The 24,727-nt window shown below is 38.9% G+C and overlaps 1 protein-coding gene across 3 annotated transcripts in view; it reads left to right on the top strand.

Annotated features, from left to right (window-relative positions):
• Window positions 1-24,727, top strand: part of CERS3 (ceramide synthase 3) — a 119,173-nt gene that overhangs the window by 36,862 nt on the left and 57,584 nt on the right. For all 3 annotated transcript variants that reach the window (XM_047864557.1, XM_047864555.1, XM_047864556.1), the window contains 3 exons: window positions 879-1,052; window positions 13,017-13,134; window positions 18,462-18,580. In XM_047864557.1, coding sequence (XP_047720513.1) covers window positions 880-1,052; window positions 13,017-13,134; window positions 18,462-18,580 — 410 coding nt within the window. In that variant the 5' untranslated portion in view covers window position 879. The remainder of the gene's footprint in view (window positions 1-878; window positions 1,053-13,016; window positions 13,135-18,461; window positions 18,581-24,727) is intronic.

Below are 24,727 nucleotides of genomic sequence, written 5' to 3'. Positions count from 1 at the left end.
TGAGATTAGGACATCTAATTCTGTTTTCTTCTTTGTTTCTGGTTATTTGATCATAGCATTTTTCCCTCCTTAAAACTTCTATTTCCCACTCCCATTTCCTGCCTTTCCCTGGTTTATCTCCATTATTGTTCAGGACATCTCAAGGATCATCTGTTCCAGGGATCTTTCTCTGACACTTCCTGGCTGGGCTCAGTGCCCATCATCTCGTTCCAACAATACCCTGTGCCTTTTTTATTGTACCTAAAAAAGATATGTCAAAGTCATCTAGATATTCAGGCCTGCCTTGCCCACAAGACTGTAAGGTCCTCAAGACAAGAATGCTATCTTTTCAATATTTATATTTTCAGTGCCTAGCATAGTGGTTGACAAATAATAGAATCTCAATAAATATTTGTTGGCATGAACAGATTTGAGCTCCTTATTGTACTATGAAATTAAATATACTTGTTCTTTATTTCCCAAAGAAGTTCTCAGGGTACTAATGTAGATTTATACATACTTGGAGCTTTCATGAGGTTGACCTTGGGCGTGTTGAAGTTGTAGAGATAGATTACTGTTAAATAATTTTTCATACCATAGAGTCATAGAAGAGGAAGAAACATACCCATGATATCAATGTATGTTGTGCCAAAAGTATGAACAGTGGTATGTTAAACTTCAGTTTGCCATGCCACAGCCAAAATTGTTCTGAGAGTATCGGCAGAGTAATTCTTGTTTAATGCAATGAACAATCATGAAACCCATTGAATAATAGGATTCCATTTTGCCTTGTCTTCAAAACTCTCTGGCATAGGTATTTTGAGTAATGGTGTTCGATGTTATTTTAATTTTAAGTATTTGCTTTATAAGCCTAACATATTCTTTTTCCATCTCTCTAGAATGTTTCAGACGTTTAAAGAATGGTTTTGGTTGGAACGGTTCTGGCTTCCTCCAACAATAAAGTGGTCAGATCTTGAAGATCATGATGGACTTGTCTTTGTAAAACCCTCTCATTTGTACATGACAATTCCGTATGCTTTCGTCTTGCTGGTTATCAGACATTTCTTTGAAAAGTAAGTAGTATTTGTGTGTCTTTCCTTCCCATTCCTCTTCTTTGCCCCAACTCTGGAATACTGGAATCTTTGTAAGAACATTAAATAATCTGTTGTTCAGAGGTGGCCATTAATGGGCTACAGATTTCTGGGGGAGTTCATCAAATAGTATATACACCAAACATTATCTAGAAGCCGAACAAATGAAAATTAGGAGCACAATCTCCTCAAGTGTGTTAGTTTCACAGTGAAGAAAATTGAGGTCAAGAGATGTTAAGGATCATAGGATTTATTAGTGCCAGTGACAACGTGGGGACCCACTTCATCTTCCATGTCGCATGCTGTCTGACAAAGGATAAACGTTCCCAGAAAGTCAGTGCTAGAAGAGTCTATGTCATTTTAGAATGCCTATAAAATAGCAAAAATGGCTCATTAAAGACCAAACTTAATATTTGCTTTATAGCATAATTTTAAAGGTTTACTGAAAGTTTTAATAGCAGTCCTTCATTCCAAAGTATAAGGAAATCAAAGAAAAAATATCAATTTGCTTTCTCAGAAAAAGCAAACTTTTCTTTTTCTTTAATTTAATTTAAATAGATACTGCTTCCAACCTTTTTATTAAAACTGTGCTTGTGTTATGATAACAGGAGATAAATGTTCATCTATAATCTCCATGGCTGTCTCTATTTCAAAAACTGTTATTAGCACATTAACTTTTTTGGAGCAAAAAGAATATTTGAATGTCAAAGTTGGAAAAACTTAAGACAAAACTTGATAAAGATCATTTAGTCCAAGACTAACTGTAATTCAGATCATATGTTTATAACCATTTGCAGGGGCCTTATCTCAAGAGTTAGTTTGACCAACTCTGCTTCATAGATTCTCCAAAAGGTTTTTGTGCAAATAACAACTTTACTTGGGCCAACAATGTGCTATTGCTATCGAGAGGAAGAGGAAGCCCCTGGATACCACTTAAACTTTAGCTGGAAACATTTGCAAATGTTCTTCCTTTTTGACCATTAATTCCACTTTTTACTCACATGTTTGGATTTGTCAAAGAATGCATAAATAAAGTAGGATTTGCCGCTGCACGTCCGATTTAGCAAATTACTTTCTACTACCCTGAACTCCTTGCTTGTCTTGCATAGCATGTGGTGATCTTTGAATTTGGCATCCAGGTCTTCTCCTGATTTGCACTGCTGATTTCCCACTTCTCGGTGGACAGCTCCATTTTTTACATTTTGATCAGGACTAGAACTAGAAAACTCTTTTGGTTGCCAAAGCAGCACAGCTGTGGAGGACCAACTTGCTCTGTCTTAGTCTAGGCTGCTCCAACAATAATCAGGAAGGAATCCAATCCTCTTGTAATTCCTAGGACCATTCTTGCTTCTTCTCAAGGGATTAAGTATAGTCTATGTCATTTTTCCAATCTCCTCATGTAGCTTTAACTCCCAATAATTCACCCTTAGCTTTTTCCATTCACTACAGAAAAAGATGTGTTGGTCCACTAGCCTCACATCTCTGTTTGAATGCAGTAGAAGTAAGGAAAATCTAACTTGGAAGTGAGATTATGTCTTTTGAAGCATGCATTTATATCTTTTTCAAAGTTTACCATATCATTTGCATTAGATTAAACCACATATGTCATAAATAAAATATTGCTTACACCTTGCATTTGAATAGAAACTTACAGTTTAACAAGTACATAAAATCACAACTGATGTGATCTCAGTCAAGAAAATAAGAAGTGAGTAACCTGGCCAAGATCGCATAGTTAGTATTCAAGGGGTAGATTTGGGACATGAACTGACATGTTATGACACCAAGTTCAGGGCTGTTGGGTTTTTCTTTTCCCATTATACCAGTACTTCTTGGACTTTCACAGTACAATACTCCTGATGGCAGACAAGAGTTAGTTAGTATCTCTTGAAAATACAGAAAACATAAGCTAGCAAATGTGAAATTTTCTGAACTATCTTAAAAACTCATGTAAATTTGATACTGTTTCAGCATCTCCCACGATATATTTATCACACGAAACCTTCCTTCTTTGGTCCTAGACTGTGTTTATATTACACGTACTCATTCGATGAAGTGACCAGTAGCTGTGATTTGGCCGGTTCATTTTTATCCCTTAGTGCTAGCCAGGAGCCATTTAAGATCAGAAAGTGATGTCCCTTCCTAGAATAGCAAGAACGGAGAGAGAGAATTGATAAAGAACAAAGAAGTAGATCATTTGAAAGGGACTGACATTTGCTTTGTATTTTGGACTCCTTTTCCTTCTAAGTTTTAGCTTGTGGCATATGTATGTGCATGTTGTTGTTGCTGACTGGGGTTGGTAGTGGGGAGTCCAGCACAGCACTTTCTAACCAGTTTTTCCAGACTCTTCTATGCATTCCTTTATGTGTCTGAAATGTGATTTAAAGGGGATCTGAGCCACTCAAATTTAAATACTTGTGGAATAAACACATTGTCTCAAAGTAAATTGTGGTCCCAGAAGGGTTAAGGCAAGGACGGAGGTGGTAAAGTCAAAAGGTAATCTTTTTTCTTTCATTTAATTGTGCCTTGAATACATTCCGCATTTCTACCACTTCTACTGAGCAACATAAGCTCATGATGGGCTAATATGTCCTCATTCTTCAAAGAAGGAAAGGTGGAATGACCCATCTGTAGCAATTTCCAAGAGTTGAAGAAGGATTGTTATTAACTGTCCTAAATTGAAATAGTCTCAAAATATGTACATTAGACTCAAATGTTATCTGAGACTTACATTGCTCCAGATATTTTGTTCTCTCATATAAACCCCGGCTTGGGGCGCCTGGGTGGCTCGGTCGGTTGAGCGGCCAACTCTGGCTCAGGTCATGAGCTTACAGTCCGTTAGTCTGTGAGTTCGAGCCCCACCTCAGGCTCTGTGCTGACAGCTCAGAGCCTGGAGCCTGACTTGAGTTCTGTGTCTCCCTGTCTCTCTCTGCACCTCCTCCACTCGTACCCTGTCTCTCTCTCTCTCTCAAAAATAAATAAACATTAAAAAAAATTTTTTTTAATAAATAAAATAAACCTCGGCTTAAACTCTGTTCAAAGAGTCTTTGAATCCTTCGTTAGCAACTGGGAATCGACCATAATTATGCCAGTGGGTTATTGTTTCTGTTTAGGAGAAGTATTTAATTTTTTTTTATGTTTATTTATTTTTGAGAGAGGGAGAGAAAGCAGGGGAGGGGCAGAGAGAGAGGGAGACACAGAATCCAAAGCAGGCTCCAGGCTCTGAGCTGGCAGCACAGAGCCCTACATGGGGCTCCAACTCACAAACTGCGAGATCATGACCTGAGCCGAAGTTGGACGCTTACTGAGTCACCCGGGTGCCCTGTTGTTAAGGAACAGTATTTAGACTTCACATGCTTAATATCTGCCTAGGGCTGCCTTCCTTTTATTCTATAAAAGAATATTGAAAAAAGGGGAGGGGGATCTCAAATTGCTAGGCTTTTGGCTCCCAGGCAACTGATGAAGTGCCAGATGAGGAGGGGGCTGTCTGGGTGTCTGCATGGGGCCATCTGAAGGCTCAGTTCTGCAATAGTAGCAAACCTGAGAGACTCATTCCTTGGCAATTAACCTAACATTGAACCGTTTACATGGGAGCAGAAGTTCGCATTCTTTTTTCTTCCTCTTGGACATTTTTTTTTATATTCCATATCCATAAAATGAAAGTTCAGGCAAGTTAATCTCTAAGGTATTTCTACAGTTAAGACCTGTCTCCCTTCTCTTTTCAGTTTATCAAATATTTTTATACTCCATTCTTTTCTCCTTTTTCAAAGCAGAGTTTTAAATTAAGTACCTCTTCATAATTATTTATACTTACATCAGATGAAGTGATTGATTTTCCAGATTTATTTGAAAAGGAAAGATAATGCTAAAATAGAAAACTATATACTTCCTGTGTTTCATCAAAAATGTTATTTCTGTCCTTGAAACCTGGGCATCTTAAAAAAAAACGAGACCATATTTCTCTTTTTTGGTTAAAGTAATCATTTTAATACAGGTGGGTTCCTCAGATCAGCAAGTATGCTATGGATATGTATATTCACCCATTGTATATATTTATCCATATACTAATCTCCCACATGACCCTCTAGAGTGGAATGTTACACTTTACTCGGCTTTGAGGTTGGTTGTATTCCTTTACTGCATAAAGCTTTTTTTGGCTCAATTCTGCTTTGCTTTTAAAATTGTTCCTAATTTCTTCATTTCTAACATTTGAAAGAGCATTGAGTGACTCTGACTGAGAACATTACCATATTAAAACATTGTATATTTGTGTTATTCTATTAGTAAAAACAATGAATGTTTCCCTCCCAATAAAACGTTTCAACTCGTAGGTTGGACAAATGAACAAATTCCATTATTTATCCAAAACCTTGTCAAATATGTATTTGGAGACTTTGTTAGTTTCAAGGACATCTTAGTTTTTGTTTGATTTGGACATTTTATGTGAAGGGAAAATTAATTAATCATAGTTCTCAAATCATAGCATTCTCTCTTTGGTCTGTGTAAGACCTCTTGACTGATTGATTTGAATTAACTCTTTTCATTAATTACCTTTCATCCTTGTTTCCTAGTCCCATTCCTGCCCTCTGGGTTCTAATGGATTTGATAGCTTTTTGTTTGTATGACCCAGCAAAACATGTGCACAAACATAAAGTGCATGTTATCGTTGGTTGACATAAACGGTATTGTGATGAGACCTCATTTTCTTTCTTCTTTGTAAAAATGCAGCCTCGTGTTTTATGATCTATCCACATTGCTCTATGTACATGTGGCACGTACTTAGTTTGTTTTTCTATGTCTCTGAAATGTATGGGCCATTTCCAGGAGAATTCAGTCCATTTGAAAGTTGGATTGGCTTATATATTTTATCAAATTGTTTTAGAAAAAATTTTATTCAACTCCCACGGTCATAAAAAAGTGAATTGAAGAGCTAAATGATCATTCATAACCAAAAATTTCTGGCGTTTAATTAAACACAGAAACCTCTAAGTAAGTACTAAAATAGACTGACCTGGCAGAAGATAGAGCCTTTGTTAGAACTGAAGAAAGAATAGGGACATATCGTTATTTTTTAAGATCAGCTTTATTGGGGTATGATTTACATATAATAGAGTTCATCCAAAACTTGATGCCTTTTAACCACTATACAGTCGTGTAACCATCACCACAATTATGACATGGAAGATTTCCATCAGCTTAGAGACTTCCCTGTACCCTGTCTGGTTTATCTTCTCCCTTCCTACTAGCCCCTGGAAATCACTGATATGCTTTCTATCAGCATAATTTGCCTTTTCTGTTACTAGAAATGTAATCGTGTAAATCATAGTCTTTTGTGTCTGGCTTCTTTCATTGAACATAATGCACTGGAGATTGTTTTCATGTTGTTGTATGTATCAGTGATTCCTTGTCATTGCTGGGTAGTCTTTCAACACTGATACACCACAATTCATTTATCCTTCAACTAATTGTTGGAAATTTGGATTGTTTATAGTTCTTAGCTATTACAAATAAAGGTGCTATGAATATTTGAATACAAGAATTTATAAGGACACATGTTCTTGTTTCCCTTGGTAAACTGCTGAAGTATTTGCTCTTCAAAAGACATTGTTAATGTATGTCTGTACATACATACAATGGATTTTTATTCATTAATAAAAAGGAATAAACTCCAAATATATCCCCAAATACAAATGGGCCTCAGAAACATTAAGTTCAGTGAAAGGAGCCAGATATAAGCAATCACATATTATTTTATGATTCCATTACATTAAATATCCAGAAAAGACAAAGTTGTAAAGGCAGAAAATAGGTTAGTGATTTCCTGGGGCAGGGGTGAGAGGGAACAAGATTAACAGTAAATATGCATAAGGGATTAGATCGGGACAATGAAAATCTTCTAAAGCTGATTTGTGGTGATGATTCTAAACTTGGTAAATTTACTTAAAAAAAAACACTGAATAGTATATTTGGAAAAGGTGAATTATATGATATGCAAAAATGCCTTAATGGTTATTATTTTTTAATGTTTATTTATTTTTGAGAGCCAGAGTGTGAGTGGGGGAGGGGCAGAGAGAGAGAGAGACAGACAGACAGACAGACAGAATCTGAAGCAGGCTCCAGGCTCTGAGCTGTCAGCACAGAGCCCAAAGTGGGGCTCAAACTCATGAACCCTGAGCCGAAGTTGGATGCTCAACCGACTGAGCCACACAAGGACCCCGCCTTTGTGGTTATTTTTAAAAATGTAAATAGAATGAAAAGACAAGCCACAGCCTGGGAGAAAATATATGTAAAACATGTATCTAATGAGGGACTAAAATTCAGAATATATAAAGAACTCTTATAATTAAATAATAAACAAAAAAAATTACTTGATTTTTAAAATGGCAGAAACCTTGAATAGATAATTCACCAAGGGTATACAAATGGCAAGTAAACACATGAAAATGTGTCCAATATCCTTAGTCATTAGCAAATGCAAATTAAAACCACTACACCCTGGAAATTAACAAAAATGTCAAAGTAAGTTCCTCTAAAAATTCTGTCTTCCCTAAAGGCAATCAGAAAACTAGCAAAAATTGTCAAAATAAACTTTTCAGAATTCGTAATTAACAATCCAGGGATTGTTATTTAAGAAAAACAACTGACTCTTGGAAGGAATAGCAAGCTTTGTGGCATATTGACTTCCCTATTCCTATCCTTCCTTTCCACCTCTGTGATAGCCTTGAAAAACCAACAACCTGTAATTTCAGTGGAAACCATCACCCTGGCAGCCATTGAAGGGAGCAGAAGAGAGTTAGAGTTCCTTCAAAGCATCATTACCAGAGAATTATCCTTACCTGACCTGTCTTGTGGTTGCTTAGAATACAGTACTTATAAGGCTGTTGTACTGGATCTGACTCAGAAAAGTCTTTCCTTGAGGGTGCTTGTCTAAAACAAGTAGAGGCAATAGTTTAACTTTGAAACTGCCTGAGGTAGTAGATAACAATTAGGACAAACAATAGATTAAGCAAAATACTTAAAAAAGAAAACTGGAAAGGTTCCTGGGTGGCTCAGTTGGTTAAGCATCCAACTTTTGATTTCAGCTCAGGTCAGGACATCCCAGTTGTGAGACTGAACCCCACATTGGGGTTCCCACTGAGTGTGGAGGTACTTAAGATTCTGTCTCTTTCCCTCTCCCTCTCCCTCTCCCTCTCCCTCTGCCTCTCCCATCCCCTTCTCTCTCTCTCTCTCTCTCTCTCTCTCTGTCAAAAATAAAATAAAAAATGAAATGAAATGAAATAAAATAAAATAAAATAGAAAATGAGATGTCCATAGAGGGCTTTGAAAAGATCGGACATATTCTTGGAAATCAGAAGGCCACTTGAAGTTGTAGAGCTTTGAGTATGCCCAGGGCTATCCACGTGCCCAGGAAAGATCTGAGAAAGCCCTTAGCTCTCACCTCTGGATGATCATGAGGCTCTGTGCAAAGAGAAAGTGAAGGCTAAGGCAAAGTTGGCAACTGCCTAGCTGAGTGCTGAAGGTGTGTCCCAAAATGTATGCAGAGCTCCTTGGCAAAGACTGAGAGAATTATTGGTTCCAGGCATTTAAGGAAATCTATGTCCAATCAGGAAATGATACCTAAGCTAATCCAATAGAAACTCCACTGCCCAAACATGACGAATAATACAGACTTCACAGATCAGTTCAAAAGAGGAACTAAGTAAACAAATGGACAATGATAACAAACAGCAAAACAAACAAACTCTGAGGAGAGGGACAATTTCGTTTCTAGAATTGACACATCATATTATTTAACATGTCTGATTGTCAACAAAACTTAAAAGGCATGTAAAGAAACAAGGAAGAATGGTTCATGCACAGGAAAAAAATAGTAATCAGTAGAAAGTGTCCCCTACAAAGCCTAGATGTTGGACTTACTAGACAAAAACTCTAAATCAGCTATTTTAAATATGTTCAAAGAACTAGAGAAAACCATGCTTGAGAACTAAAGGAAGGAGTGAGAACAATGTCCCACCAAATCAAGAATATCAATAAAAAGATTATAGTTAGAAATTATAAAAGAAATAAGAAATTTTGGAGTTGAAAAGTACAATAACTCATGAAAAACTCACTAGAGGAGTCCAACTGCGTATTTGAGCAGGTAGAAGAGTCATCAGTCTGAGGAAGAGAAAGGAAATAAAAGAATGAAAGAAAATGAAGAACCTTGGAGAGATGTGGGATACCAGGAAGCATAACGACATATGCATAATGGAAGTTCCAGAAGAAGGGGAGAAAATGAATAGGATAGAAAATATTTGAGGAAATACATGGCCCAAAATTTCCCCAAATTTGATGACAAACATTAATATACACATCCAAGAGGCTAAACAAATTCCAGGTAGGGTAAATTTAAAGAGATCAGCAGCTGGATACATCACAGTCAAAAGACAAAGACAATGAATCTTGAAAGCTCGAGAGGAGCATCTATCACATACAAGAGATCTTCAATAAGATTAAGAGTCGATGTCTTATCAGCAACCATAGAAACCAAAGGCAGTTGGAAGATATATAAAAAGTGCTGAAATGGAAAAAAAAGATACTGTCAACTGAACAAGCTATCTTTCAAGATGGAAGAAAAATTAAGACATTCTCCGATAAACAAAAACTGGAAGAATTTGTTGCTTCCAGAGCCATCCTACAAGATATATTAAAGGAAATCCTTCAAACTGAAATTAGAGGACAGAAGACAGTAACTTGAATCCACAGGAAGAAATAAAAAGCACTTCCAGTAAAGTCACCTACATAAGAAATAAAAAGGGGGCGCCTTAGTGGCCTAGTTGGTTAAGTGTGCGACTCTTGATTTCATTTTAGGTCATGATCTCATTGTTCCATGAGTTTGAACTCCTCATTGGGCTCTGCGCTGACAGTGTGGAGCCTGCTTGGGATTCTCTCTCTCCTGTCCCTCTGCCCTTCCCTGCCCTCAAAATAAATAAATAAACTTTAAAAAAAAAAGAAATAAAAAGAAAGTATACACACAGTTTTAATTTATAACACATTTTCCTCCTATCTGATTTAAAAGACAACTGCATAAAACTGAAATCATGAATCTGTGTTGATTAGTATATAATTTATAAATGTATGATTTATATGATAATAACAGCACAGAGAGGGGAGGTAATGAAGCTTTTGTATATTGCTGAAATTATTTTGGTATTAATCTGAACTATGATGTTATAAATGAAAATGCCAATTGTAATCCCTAGGTTAACCACTAGGAAAAATATTTTAAAAGAAGAGTATTTTAAGGAAGAGAGAATTAAAAAGATACACTTAAATATCTAACACAAAAGGAGATAGCTTATGGAAGAATAGAGAAATAACAGACATAAGATATATAGGAAACAAAGAACAAAATAACAGACCTAAATCCTGTTTTATCAGTAATTAAATATAATTTGCATTAATGTAAATACTTAAGTATTTAATGTAATTAAATACTCCAACTAAAAGGCATAGATAGGAGAGATAGATAGAAATATATGATCCAACTATATGCTTTCTAGAAGAAACACACTTGAGGTTCAAGGACATAAATAGGTTGAAAGTAAAAGTATGGAAAAAGTAAGCAAACAGTAACCAAAACAGACCTGGAGTGGCTGTACTAATATCAGACAATTTAGACTTTCATAGATTTTTAAATTGTTACTGGAGACAAGGACATTTTATAATGTAAAAGGGTAAATATATCAAGATGATATAATAATTATAAACATATATGCACCTAACAACAAAGTTGTGAAATACATGAAGCAAAAACTGACAGAATTGAAGGGAGGAATAGACAACAAATAGCTGTGAATGTCTATATCTCACTTTTTAAAGTATTTATTTATTTCTTTATTTAGAGACAGCGCAAAGTGGGGGAGGGGCAAAAAGAGAGGGGGACAGAGGATCTAAAGCAGGTTCTATGCTGACAGCAGAGAGCCCGGTATGGGACTTGAACCCACAAACCGTGAGATTATGACCTGACTGGAAGTCCAACCCTTAACCGGCTAAGCCACTCAGGTGCTCCTATATCTCACTTTTAATAATGCATAGAATTAGGGGAGAGATTAAAAAGGAAATAGAAGACTTGATCAGCACTATAAACCAACTTGATCAACACTACAGACATCTGTAGAACATAGCACCCAATAACAATGGAAGACACATTCTTCTCATGTGCACAAGGAGCATTCTCTAGGATAAACCATATGTTAGGCCATAAAACAAGTCTCAATAATGTAAAAAAATGGAAATCATACCAAGTATGTTTTCCAATCACAATGAAATGAAATTAGAAGTCAGTAGCAGAAAGAAATTGGGAAATGAGCAAATATGTGGCAATTGAACAGCATACTTCTAAATAACCAATGAGTTAAAGGAGGAATCATGGTAAATTAGAAAATACTTTGAGATGAATGACAAAGAGAACATAATATCAAAACTTATGAGATGCAGCAAAAAACAGTGAGCAGAAGGAAATTTATAGCTGTGAACACCTATATTAAAAAAGAAGGAAGATCTCAAATCAGTAATCTGACCTTCTACCTTAATAAACTAGAAAAGGGACCCCTGGGTGACTCAAGTCATGGCCTCAAAGATCATGAGATTGAGCCTCACATCAGTGTCCTTGCTGTTTTGGGGATTCTTCCTCTCCCTCTGTCTTTGCCCCTCCCCTGCTCGCACTCATGCTCTCGCTCTCTCTCTCTCTCTCTCTCTCTCTCAAAATAAATAAAATAAACATTAAAAAAAAGAAGATGCTAGAAAAAAAAGAGCAAACTAAACTTACAGCAAGCAGAAGTTAGGAAATAATAAGGATTAGATTGGAAAGTCAGTGAAAACCAGTACACACCCAGTAGAATTGTTGAGATTGAAAAGACTGGCAATACCAAGTGTTGGCAGGGATATGGAGTAACTGGAACTCTGGCACTTTACTGGCAGGAATGCAGTGTGGTACAGCCATCTTGGAAAACAGTTTGCCAGTTTCTTATAAAGTTAAGTGTATACTTGTCCTATCAATTCCACTCTGAGATATTTACCCAAGAATCAGGCTATTTTTCTCATAAGTTGGAACTTCAGATAAGAACACAGTAATTCTTTTTTTTTTTTAATTTTTTTTAACGTTTATTTATTTTTGAGACAAAGAGAGACAGAGCATGAATGGGGGAGGGTCAGAGAGAGGGAGACACAGAATCTGAAACAGGCTTCAGGCTCTGAGCTGTCAGCCCAGAGCCTGACGCAGGGCTCGAACTCATGGACCGCGAGATCATGACCTGAGCCGAAGTCGGCCGCTTAACCGACTGAGCCACCCAGGCGCCCCTAGAACACAGTAACTCTTTAAGAGAATATCACCAAATAAAACTTTTCAGAACTGCACCTGGGTGGCTCAGTTGGTTAAGCATTCGACTCTTGGTTTCAGCTCGGACCATGATCTCATGGTTCATGAGTTCAAGCCCCACATGGGACTCAGAGCTGATGGCGCAGAGACTGCTTGGGAATCTCCCTCTCCCTCTTTCTCTGCCCTTCCCCTGCTCATGCTCTCTCTGTCTCTCAAAATAAATAAATAAACTTAAAAATATAATAAAATTATTCATTTTAATCCCTAGGAGTCTTAAAATGAAACTCTAAGTGAAATGGCTTATCCTAATTCCTGGAACTTATATATAAATATATTTGGGTTTACATAAAGTAGATTTGAGAACAGCATGCAACTTATTTTTTTAAGTTATTGCTTGTATAAGAGGGTCTCAAAATTTGCTCTCCTTGAACTTCTTTGTCAGCCAGAGGTTGGTTGTAGATAGCCCAAGAACAACATGACCCAATAACTGATTCTTCATTTGGAACCTAAAGTTACAGCTTGAGTTTTCTGGTGTCATTGTGGGTTCATTCTCAGATTTTGGACTTACTTTCTTTCATATTTTGTAGGTTTATCGCCATGCCTCTAGCAAAAGCATTTGGCATTAAAGAGGAAGTTAGAAAGAAGATTATACCAAATACCATCTTAGAGAATTTTTTCAAATGTTCCACAAGGCAACCATCTCAAGTAAGTACAAAGTCTTTGTTTTGGGATTAAAAAAAAAAAAAAAACAACTCATTTCTTAATGTTTCAGTCACCAGTGGTTTACCTCATCTGTGCAAGATATCTGTTCCAGTTAACCATTAAATGATTTGATTCATTTGGATTTTTTTCCCTCTATTGAGGGCATATGTTATATGTTTGGAATGCATTCCAAACATAATATAAAATGACAAGTAAATATTATAATATAAAATAACCAATGTTCGTAGCTGAACTATTGTGTTCAACTACAGTGTTTAACAATCAATGCCATAATTTAGGTATAAAGATCAAAATTAAATTTTGGAGGGTAGATATGCCAAGTATACTAATATATACACAAAGTACAAAATATACCTATACAAAACTATACTAATCACAAAAGACCATTGTTAAGGCAGAGTAGCTCCTATCTGAGACTTCTGATGATTGTGGCACCATTGATATACATTGCACACATTTTTAAAGTCTTCACTGGGATGGCTTTTGTGAGAAGGGGCACTTTATTTTATCCAAGGCCTCAACACATTCAGAAATGTGCTGTGCTCCTACGATGCCCCAGAGATAGAATTTTTAGGAAAGTCAGAATTCTATTCACAATACAAGATGCACTTAAGTGAAATGTTGTAGTGTACTGCTTGTGTGCATAACATTAAAAAAAAAAGGTTTTGATGTAATGGCTGTAAAAAAGATAGTGTCTAGGCAAGTCTAGTTTCATTTTCCCACCATAGTTAAAATGAGAGATGGAATACAAACTGTTTCAAAAGTGGCACACCCTCTATGATGACTACAGACAGCAATCACCGGTAATTTTGGAAGTCGAGAGTGTATGCTAACACAGTTTAAGATAGATAGATTTTTTTACAGTTTATTTATTTTGAGAGAGAGAGAGAGAGAGAGAGAGAGAGAGAGAGAGAGAGAGAACAGGTGAGGGGCAGAGAGAGAATCCCAAGCCAGCTCTGCAGTACGGAGCCTGATGCAGGGCTCGAACCCACGGACCGTGAGATCATGACCTGAGCTGAAGTCAAGAGTCGGTCAATTAACCAAGTGAGCCACCCAGGCGCCCCTAGGATAGGTCGATTTTTAAGGGTGCTGAACTTTATTTGCTGAATTCAGTTGTTTCATGATAACTGTTTCTATTGTTGGTCTGGTGGGCTCCCTGCCCAAAGAAGGCATATGGAAGTCTGAGCACATAGCATGAGGCATCATGTCCAGAATAGTTCACAGCTAGCCAGCACTGTCTGTAACTTATTCTGCCCTCAGCTTCTGTCCTGGAATTCTTTGTTTTTTCTAAAATGAGGACAGTCTGACAAGCCATTTCCACGTGTTCTTTATTTCCACCTGCTGTAAATGACTGCTGTTGTTTAATTCAGTACTGTTGTTACTACTGGTGATGATAGTGCCCACACATCATTTCACATTTCTTGAAATGTGTTTATGAGAAATTGGGACTCTTTCAGAGGGTCCCTATTATTTTTCTCTCTTTCTGAGGACAACGAACTTGGGTAATACCTTATATAACATATAAGGAACTGTGCTATGCTACCCATCACTTGCTATATTTGTTATAGCAAAACCTTCAGGTCAGCTTTTAGGAAATTTAAAATTATGTAGAAAATTTTATCTTTATCAAGTCTCCCTGCTGTGGAGAGAAAAGAGCCATGTGACAGTTGAAGAAGTACTAACATAACATCTTGCATAATTTTCTGTGCATTGGAGGTATTGTTTTATATATCAATAAGAAAATACTTCTAGAGACTTTTGTTTGCAAGAGGATTCTATCCCAATAATATTAGAGTGTATGAAGCCAGTATTGTCAAGACTGACGTTCAACCAGATTCATCTGTGCTCTAAAACAGAAAATAAATTGCTTCAAATCATGCTCGAGTGCTATTTCTAGATGCAATTTATTAAGTAGATATCTGTAGAAATGATAGGATAATAAAATTGAGTTGTTCCAAGATTTGAGAAGATTCTAGTATGAGAGCAGGGACTTTCTTTTGCTCACTGCCAAATCTCCAACATCTAGAATGGTGCCTGGCACTTGTGAATAGAGGCCCACTAAATATTTTCGAATGACTGAATATATAAAACTTTTATAACAGTCAAACTAGACCCAGAACTCTTTCAGTCTACAAGCAAATAGGATATAGTGCTGCAGCATAGCAGTATATGTCCTACTGTGGACCAACCAACAGCATTTGAAGCATGTCCTCTGTTTCGAGGAATCAATTCTTGCTCGCAAAGTATTTCAGAAGTAAAGGAATGCTTTTTCTTAAATGATTTTCAGCCCATGGTGTCCTTTCTGGGTTCAGCCATAATCTCTGGCACTGATGTAGCACAGGGTAGTTTGCACAGCACGTTTTCCCTCAGGAGCCCCCAGATCCTGTAACCATCCCCGTGAGGTGATACAGGAAGCAAGCACTTAGGCTGTTAGCACCCCATTTCCACAGGGGCTCAGAAGAAGTGCTCCAGGCTACCCAGCGATGAAGTAGCAGAACTGGGTCCTCTGCTTTCAGTTCCCTGTCATATTTTGTTATGGAAATACTGTGTTCTTGCTTCCTGTGAGGGAGTTTGATGCACATGGGGCTCGTGGGTTAGGGAATCTAGACTTCCAGAGTTGTCCAGCACGAGGTCCTCGCTGTGAGAGCAGAGGGATTGGACAAAAAGGCCAAAGATGTCCATCTCCAGATGTGTTCCTGTGCCTCCATTCAGTTCGCACCACAAGAGGGTGACTTAACAGTGCAAATGTCCGGTCACCCCCAAGATAGATCCCCAACAAAGCCCCCCTTGATGTGAGCCTAGCCACATTTTCCCTCCTTTCCTCTTCCTATGTTTCTACCCAGCCAGACTTCTTTCTGTTCCTCAGGCATTCCCTGTGCATCCACACCCTCATCTGCAGACGACCTCACGTGCTGGACCCTCTGCCAGGACACTTCCCTTCTTTATCCTCTCCTTCTCAGGGCATTTTTCAGGGTCCAGCGTATGTGTGACTTCCAGGAACTGCTTACACAGAGTTAGGTCCCATGGTATCCTAATCTTCCCCTGTCTTAGCACTCTTGGTATTTGATTGGAATTCTTTTGTTTTATTTTCTTACTTCCTCACCAGACAGACTGTACCCTGTGAAAGGGAGGCCCACATCAGGGTTGCTCATTTGGACCTCCAATGACTGGCACAAGGCCTGCAAGAAGTAGACACCAATCAATGGTTTTGCCAACTCAGTCTCCCCAAGAGCACAAAAGCAAAACAACAACAAAAACAACAGCAGGTGAACCCTTGGCCTATAAAAAGAATAGGTATTAGATAGGGCAGTTTACCAGAGTATAATATGGGCTATATCCTGTTTTTGTTTTGTCTTGTTTTCCTTCTTGCAGATTAAATCACAGGTAGCAATTTAGTAGGGACATAGAAGCTGCAATTAGTCTTTTGCCAGTCTTTAGCGTGAGAGCTTCGTTTTGAATTTTATCTACTGTTACCTTGTGCGACTGAACAATTATGTGAATTATGCACAACAACATAGCAGAAACTGTATGACTGAACACAGACTATTGGGTGTCCTGCCACAGGGGAGGCTTTGTTCGGCCCTTGCAATGTTGATCCACAATTGGTTTTTTTGTTGGGTTTTTTTGTTTGTTTTTTGGTTTTTGTTTTTTTTTTTAATGTTTATTCATTTTTTGAGAGACAGAGAGCCCAAACCAAGTGGGGGAGGAACAGAGAGAGGGGGAGACAGAATCCGAAGCAGGCTCCAGGCTCTGAGCTGTCAGCACAGATGCGGGGCTCAAACCCATGAACTGCGAGATCATGACCTGAGCTGAAGTCAGATGCTTAACCAATTGAGCCACCCAGACACCCCCAAAATTGGTTTTAAATTTATTTTGATAGGCACCTGGTGGCTCAGTCAGTTAAGCATCTGACTCTTGGTTTGGGCTCAGGTCATGATCTCACGGTTCGTGAATTCAAGCCCTGCGTCAGACTCTGCACTGACAGTGCAGTCTGCTTGGGATTCTCTCTCTCTCCCTCTTGTTGTGGCCCTTCCCTGCTTGCACACCTGCTCTCTCTCTCTCTCTCTCTCTCTCTCTCTCTCAAAATAAATAAATAAATAAAAATAAAAAAGAAATTTACTTTGAGGTATTAGTCATCAACATTAAAATCCCTGGTGATTTCACATAAAAGCTCTGTGTGTACACTTGGACTCTGGGAACCATCAGCCAGAGCTTGTTCATGGCCGCACTCTTGGGGGAGGGCACGTGCTTTTCTGTCCACCGCATCTGTAGCTCCTGCTTGTTTCCTCCACACTGAAGCTGAGGGCCAGTATGAAATTTTATTTTTTTCTAGTGACGAGAAAATGGAAATATTTCTTGTACTGGTGTTGGAAAGTGAAAGATCAAGAGAGCAGGTGTTCCAGAAAATTACAGAGCTAATTTCTCCGTGCTGGCTGAAAGAACTGTGGGTTTAATGTATAAAACCTGCCTGTGTGAAAAGAATACAACTTCCAATCCCACCACGAAACAGACCTGGTCCACTCAATCATGTTTGTTTCTTGTCTGGCCCAAGGAGAACTTCAAGTTTATGACCTTTGGGCTAATCGATCATCCATATTATTTCCAGATTTAAATAATAATTTCTGCCTCCCAGAAGAGAAGCCATCATCACTATTATATTCTGCAATCTTTACTTTTTTTTATGATTGGTATTATTTTGGATTCATTTGAAATAGGCTCTACATCTGATTAAATGTGAAAGTGATGGCCAACACCTGTTTGTGTCTTTCCTGTATTATCTTTTGGAGCCATCAGAAAGATCGTGTGAAAGAACAGAAAGTGCATTAGCCTAAGTTCTTGTCCTTGCTTTCCTATTAACTTTAGGTCTTGGAAAACTTACTAACACCCTTGGTGTTCCAGCTTCTCATAGGAAAGATGAGGCAGTTGGATCTGATCAACATCTAAGCTATGCTTCTCTACCTGGTACCTGGGAAGCCCTCGATAAAACTTAGCTGATTGAGTGAGCTCACATCTGCAGCTTGAATGTATGGGTTGCTGCCAACTTACAGAGAATTGATCGTTTTTAGTAATTCAGAGTGCTGGGACACTAACAGCCTTTTTTTTTTTTTTTTTTTTTTTTTTTTTTTTTGCTGTGTATGTGTGTGCATGATTCCATAAGCAAAAGAGGCAAATTCACTGGCCCAAGATCTAACACACGGTCTCTCTCCTCTCCAGTGCACAAGCTCTTGTAACCCAGTTGCACTGTCTCTTGACTGCTGGCCAATATGACTGCTCTTTATCACTTGTTCATTCATTTTATCGCCTTTCAGGCTGATATTTATGGACTGGCAAAGAAGTGTAACTTGACAGAGCGCCAGGTGGAAAGATGGTTTAGGAGTCGGCGGAATCAAGAGAGGCCTTGCAGGATGAAAAGATTCCAAGAAGCTTGGTAAGTAGGACAGTTCAAGCTTTTGAAATGTCATAATTTTACATGGAGCAGGATGGTCATTTCAGAAAGAACATTGAAGTTGGAGCAGAAGAAGAGTTCGAACCCAGCTCTGTCACTGACCAGTTGGGTGTTTTAGGCTAGTCACCCATTGACCTTCTCTGCTTCAGTTTCCTTCTCCATGAAATGGGGCATGCTATGAGCTCTCTGAAATGAATAAGACATATTATGTATTCACCTTGAAGTCCAGAAAAATAATACAAATGTCTTAACTGGTGTTTATTTTTTCTAGGGTAGAGGTTGGCCCTGCTTCACAAGACTTTATCACCTGTTTCCAAGCACATTCCAATTATTATATCACATTATAAGAGCAGAAAATGAGACAGTGTCTGTTCCTCTGTCTCGCTTGGCTCCTCCCACCCCCCCCCCAGCCCCTCCACCCCTTGCCTGTGGACTGGATGGCCAATTCCTCTGGGTTTCCCAGTTGGTTTTAGCAGGGGAGTCAGGGTAGGCTAGGGTACCAAGTAAGATTTTTCAGAGCTGGCTACTTTGAATATGCTCTGCAGGCAGTGAGGCTGCATTGCACTTATTTTTGGTTTAATTTGGGCTCTGTGGTTTTTTTTTCCCCCTCCTGTAAAATTTTGTTGTACTTTGGGTTACTCCCTTGGTGGCAGAAATTGATACCTGTGTGCAAAAGGAAGACTAGGTCATCACTCTTACTCTTTTCCTCCTCTTTTGTTTTCCTTTTTTCTTTTTCTTGAGAGAGAGAGAGAGTGCATGAGTGGGGGAGAGGGGCAGGGAAGAGAGAGAGAGAGAGAGAGAGAGAGAGAGAGAGAGAGAGAGTTTCAAGCAGGCCCCATGACCAGTGCAAAGCCTGATGTAGGGGCCTGATCCCACGACCCTGGGATCATAACCTGAGCTGATATCAAGAGTCAGATGCTTGGGCACCTGGGTGGTTCAGTTGGTTAAGCATCCAACTCTTGGTTTCAGCTCAGGTCATGATCTCATGGCTCATGAGCTCGAGTCCCACATCAGGCTCTGGTCTGGTGGTGCAGAGCCTGCTTTGGATTCTCTCTTCCTCCCCCACTCACTCTGTCTCTGTCTCTCTCAAAATAAATAAATAAACTTTAAAAAAAAGAGAGAGAGATGCTCAACTGACTGAGCCACCTAGGCACCCCCTTTTCCTCTGCTTTGCATCCAGACAAATGCTCATTTATTGGGTTGTGTTTGATTCCACATTGTATAACTAATAGCATCCCTTCCTTCTCCCTCTTTCTTACAGTTCTCTCATTGCCAGTGATTTTCACCAGATATATTTTTTTATTTTAGTGGTGAGGTGAATAGCGAGCTGATGTAAGAGTGTCAAATAAATAGTGTGAGGCTAAGCTTTAATGGCTTCCTTCAGTTTACCTGGATATTCCTGACTGATGTGATCCGGCTGTGATGCTGATCGTGTGTAGAAGTACAGCCCACGTCTTCAGGGTGTCTCAAAACAGTAATTTCTCATCACTGGCTTCCAATGGAAGTTCAATGTGAATGTCCTGGTTTGCTTTCTTTTCTTTTTTCTTAAGTGTTTATTTATTTTTGAGAGAGAGAGAGAGAGAGAGAGAGAGAGAGAGAGAGAGAGAGAGAATGAACGGGGGAGGGGCAGAAAGAGGGGGAGACACAGAATCCAAAGCAGGTTCCAGGCTCTGAGCTGTCAGCATAGAGCCCAATGCGGGGCTTGGACTCACAAACCGTGAGATCATGATCTAAGCTGAAGTCAGACACTTAACCGACTGAGCCACCCAGGCACCCCTCCTGGTTTGTCTTCTAACTAGCTCTTTGATTTTTAGCTCTTGAGAGATTAATATTGTTGCCACTGATGTCAGCTTGGCATGACAGAATCTCTTTAAACCATTAGTGCAAAACACTAAAAAGTCTCATATTACATATTACATCTTCCTGTTTGCCTACTGTCATTCATTAATTTTTTTCTAGCAAATGATTCTTATCTTAAATAAAGTCCCCAGGCAGGAATTAATTGTCTACTCCTGAGCTGGATCATGCGCCCCTGAAAGTCTGTGGTAATTTCTTATACATTACAGTGCCTTACAACTTAAATTTTTTTTTAATGTTTATTTATTTTTGAGACAGAGAGACAGAGAATATGAGCAGGGGATGGGGAGAGAGAGAGGGAAACACAGAATTCGAAGCAGTCTCCAGGCTCTGAGCTTCCAGGACAGAGCCCTACGCGGGGCTTGAACTCATGAACTGTGAGATCATGACCAGAGTCGAAGTTGGAGGCTTAACTGACTGAGCCACCCAGCTCCCCAACAGTGCTGACTTACAGTTTATAAATAATGTTTCAGCCTCCCACCAATGGTGTGAAACAATCAGGAAAGGTGGAGCTAGCTCTGTGTAAGAAATGAAAATTTTTTCAACTTACACAGCACCTTATGTCAATGAAATCTCAATAAAAATGGAGAGGAAAAAAAAAAAGAAATGAGAAACTACAGGTCCATATTCTTAAAGGAACTTGCTTGAGATAACCTAACTGTTGGCCGGGCTACTGCACTCATATCTTCTGACTCCTTTTGTGGTACTCTTTCTGCTCCATGGTACTGCCCCTTGACACCTAATGCTCACCTCTTAGCAAGGAGAAACCCACCATATCAGCTAACTGGTTGGGTCAACAAGGCCTAACACTTGGGAATCTGGCTGTCAATTAGCCTGCTGAAAGTCAGCCTAATAATTCAGGCCATGGAAGGGAATTTCAAATTGTCAACTATTCATCAGTCAGGCAAAGGAGAGGGTTATGTTGACTGTCTTCTCTGTATGCGGCACTCTCCCACATTGGGTGGAGTTCTAGATTTTAGGAGGGAAATAAAAGTAGAAGGCCTGGTCACTCGCCTTACACAGCTAATCAGGGAGACAAGACTATCACTTAGGAAACCACAACATCCATCCAGTGATTCCCCCCCGATGGTGCATGAGCCTGTATACCTGTAGTTCACGGTCATGTTTAGATGCATTGTGGGCATTCAGAGGAGATGGTGTCAGTAAGCCTGGATACGTTAGAGAAAGGGAGGTCAGACCAAGAGGAATGAGTTGGGATTTCCATGAGAAAAGAAATCAGGATTGGAGAGTAGCATGTTTCAAGTAAGGCAAAGACACAAAGCAGGAAATTCTACAATGTGTTCAGGAAGTAGGAGAGGGCCAACAAATAAAATTTAAGCTTTACCTTCTTCTTTAGAAATGTCACAAATTTCCTCTAAGTCAGAACACTGCTATTATAGACTAAATAAATAGACGAAAGCAAAATGCCAAGCTATTTAATTACACTTTATTGCACCAGCTATGGGATGTGCTATGGGAATCATAGGAAGAGATACTTAGCCCCAGGCATTTTGGAAATCTCAGGAAATTTATTTCCCAACACCAAGCTTTTACAAATTATTCTCCAACAGGCAGAAACTCCTCTATAATATCAGGATGAACACCTTAAGTTTACTGTATTGTTTCCTTGGTTACTTTTTTTTTTTTTTTTTTATTGAGGTATAGTTGACATATAATATTAGATTAGTTTCAGCTGTACAACATGGCGATTTGACATTTATATACATTCCAAAGTGATCACAACAATAAATCTAGCAACCATCTGCCACCATATAAAGTTGTTACAGTATTATTAACTACATTCCCTATGCTGCACATTGCATCCCCGAGTTTTACACACTTAATAACTGGTAGTTTGTACCTTTTAATCTCCTTCCTTTATTTCACCCATTCCCCTATACCCTCCCCTCTGGCAGACACCAGATTGTTGTCTGTATCTGTGAGTCTGTTTCTGTTTTGTTTTATTTGTTTATTTGCTGTGGTTTTTTTTTTTTTTGATCCTACATCTAAGTGAAATCATATGGTATTTGTCTTTCTCTGTATGACTTATTTCACTTAGTATAATACCTTCTAGGTCCATCCACATTGTCACAAATGACAAGATTTCATTTTCATACATGTTCCGCTGTGTATGTGTGTGTGTGTGTGTGTGTGTGTGTGTGTGTGTGTGTGTGTATATATATATATATATATATATATATATATATATACATATATATTCCATGTGCCCATGGACACATTCCATTGTGTCCATATATATCACATCTTCTTTGTCCAGTCATCTGTTGATGGGCACTAGGTTCCTTCCATATCTTGGCTATTGTACTTGGTTACTTTTTAAAATAATGACCCCTAAGTCCTGTTCCTCAGAATTCAGGATTTTAATCCACACTGCATCCTTTATTTTTAAAGCAAATTCCATATTATCTGACCACTTTTTAAAATAAGCATTTCCATCTAGCAGTGGGAAGTTTATTATGAAAATAGCAGGTAATTCCCAGTACTCAATATCTGGAGCATTCCTCTGGCTGGGTGGGCTGCCATCTTGCCTTAGCTGACCCTGGGGCTGGTCCCTGCCTGCTCCACTGGGCCTTGCCCATTCCTGAGCCCTGTCACTGCCCTTGTCAGCTTCTGTTGCCATTGCCCGAATTTATTCTGTCCAGTCCCCCTGGCTGTACTTACTGTCTGAGCCTGACCAATCAGTTTCTGGATTTCCTCCCCCCTCCCACCACCACCAAGAGATCGTTTTTCCTTGCAATTATATTTGTCTGTGTCTTTCCTGGGAGAAAGGGAAGTTTTACCAACGATTTCATCTGAAGCCAGTGAAACAACATTGGCCTTGTCATTTGTCTTATAATTAGTGAAGGGCAGCCGCTCTCAAACTTCTTGGTTTGAAAGTGTCAAAGACCACAAAGAGCATTAGCTTGTGTGTGTTATGCCTACCGATATTGGAAATGAAAGCTGAGACATTTATAAAATATGAGAGTACACAAGCACACAGTGTATTAGCTCTTAGAGCAAAGATGGCGCCCCACGTCAGGTAGCCTCTGGAAATCACTGTATGCTTGTGAGGGGATGAGTGAAAATGGCAATAACACGGTGGTGGTGTTATGAAAATATTTTGATGCCAGGAATCCCTCGCACACACCTTGAAACCCCTGGGATGGTGTAATGCAACCTGACAAGACCAGTCCAGGAAAATGTTGACACTTGGGTTTTGTGCTTGCCTCTGATGGTCACTGCACAGCCTCGGAGAGTTATCTGATTTCTCCCAACCTCTTTTGTCCTTTAGTGGTAGCCACCTTATCTGCCCTTTATCCATAATGAGGAGCTAATTACAGTTCCTAGTCCACAAATGTGAAGATAGAAATGTGATAACACACATGTGCTTAGCACAGCGCTTGGCACAGAGTCAAGAGGTCAGTAGATGTTGGTATATAATGAAATATATGTGCTATGTACCCATCACGAACTTTAATTATTACCAACTGAAGGCAATCCTGTGTCATCTGTGTCCCTGACCTACTTTTCTCTCCTGGCACAGATTGTTTTTTGTGGATAAATTTTTTTTCTTTCAGTTTTACTGAGATATAGTTGACATACATCACTGTGTAAGTTTAAAGCACACAGTATGATGGTTTGACTTTCGTATATTATGAGATGATTACCACAGGAAGTTTAGTTAATGTCTGTCATCTCATCCAGGTACAAAAAAGAAAAAAAAAGGTTTTTTCCTTGTGATGAGGTCACATGACTACTGTCTTAGCATCTTGTCAGTACACCAGACAGCAGCATCAACTATCATCATCATGTTGTACATCACATCCCCAGTATTTGTTTATCCCATACTGAAAGTTTGTTCCTTTTGACCACCTTCAACCAATTATGACTGAAGATTACTTTAAAAAAAATTTTTTTAATGTTTATTTATTTTTGAGAGAGAGAGAGAGAGAGAGAGAGAGAGAGAGAGAGATAGAGTGTGAGCGGGGTAGGGGCAGAAAGAGGGAGACACAGAATCTGAAACAGCTCCAGGATCTGAGCTGTCAGCACAGAGCCTGATGTGGGGCTCCAACTCATGGACCTTGAGATCATGACCTGAGCCGAACTTCAGATGCCTAACCAACTAAGCCACCCAGGTGCCCCTTGAGGATTACTTTTGACACAAATATCAGACATTATATGACTTCACTATAAATATTTCAGTATGTATCTCTAAGAGATACTCTGTTTTTTTAAACAAAATTGCAACACCAGTATCATACCTCAGAAAAA

This window comes from Prionailurus viverrinus, chromosome B3, assembly GCF_022837055.1.
Source record: "Prionailurus viverrinus isolate Anna chromosome B3, UM_Priviv_1.0, whole genome shotgun sequence".
In the NCBI taxonomy this organism is placed as follows: domain Eukaryota; kingdom Metazoa; phylum Chordata; class Mammalia; order Carnivora; family Felidae; genus Prionailurus; species Prionailurus viverrinus.
The sequence above is the reverse complement of the archived record's forward strand: the minus strand, read 5'-3'. Positions and strand labels throughout refer to the sequence as shown.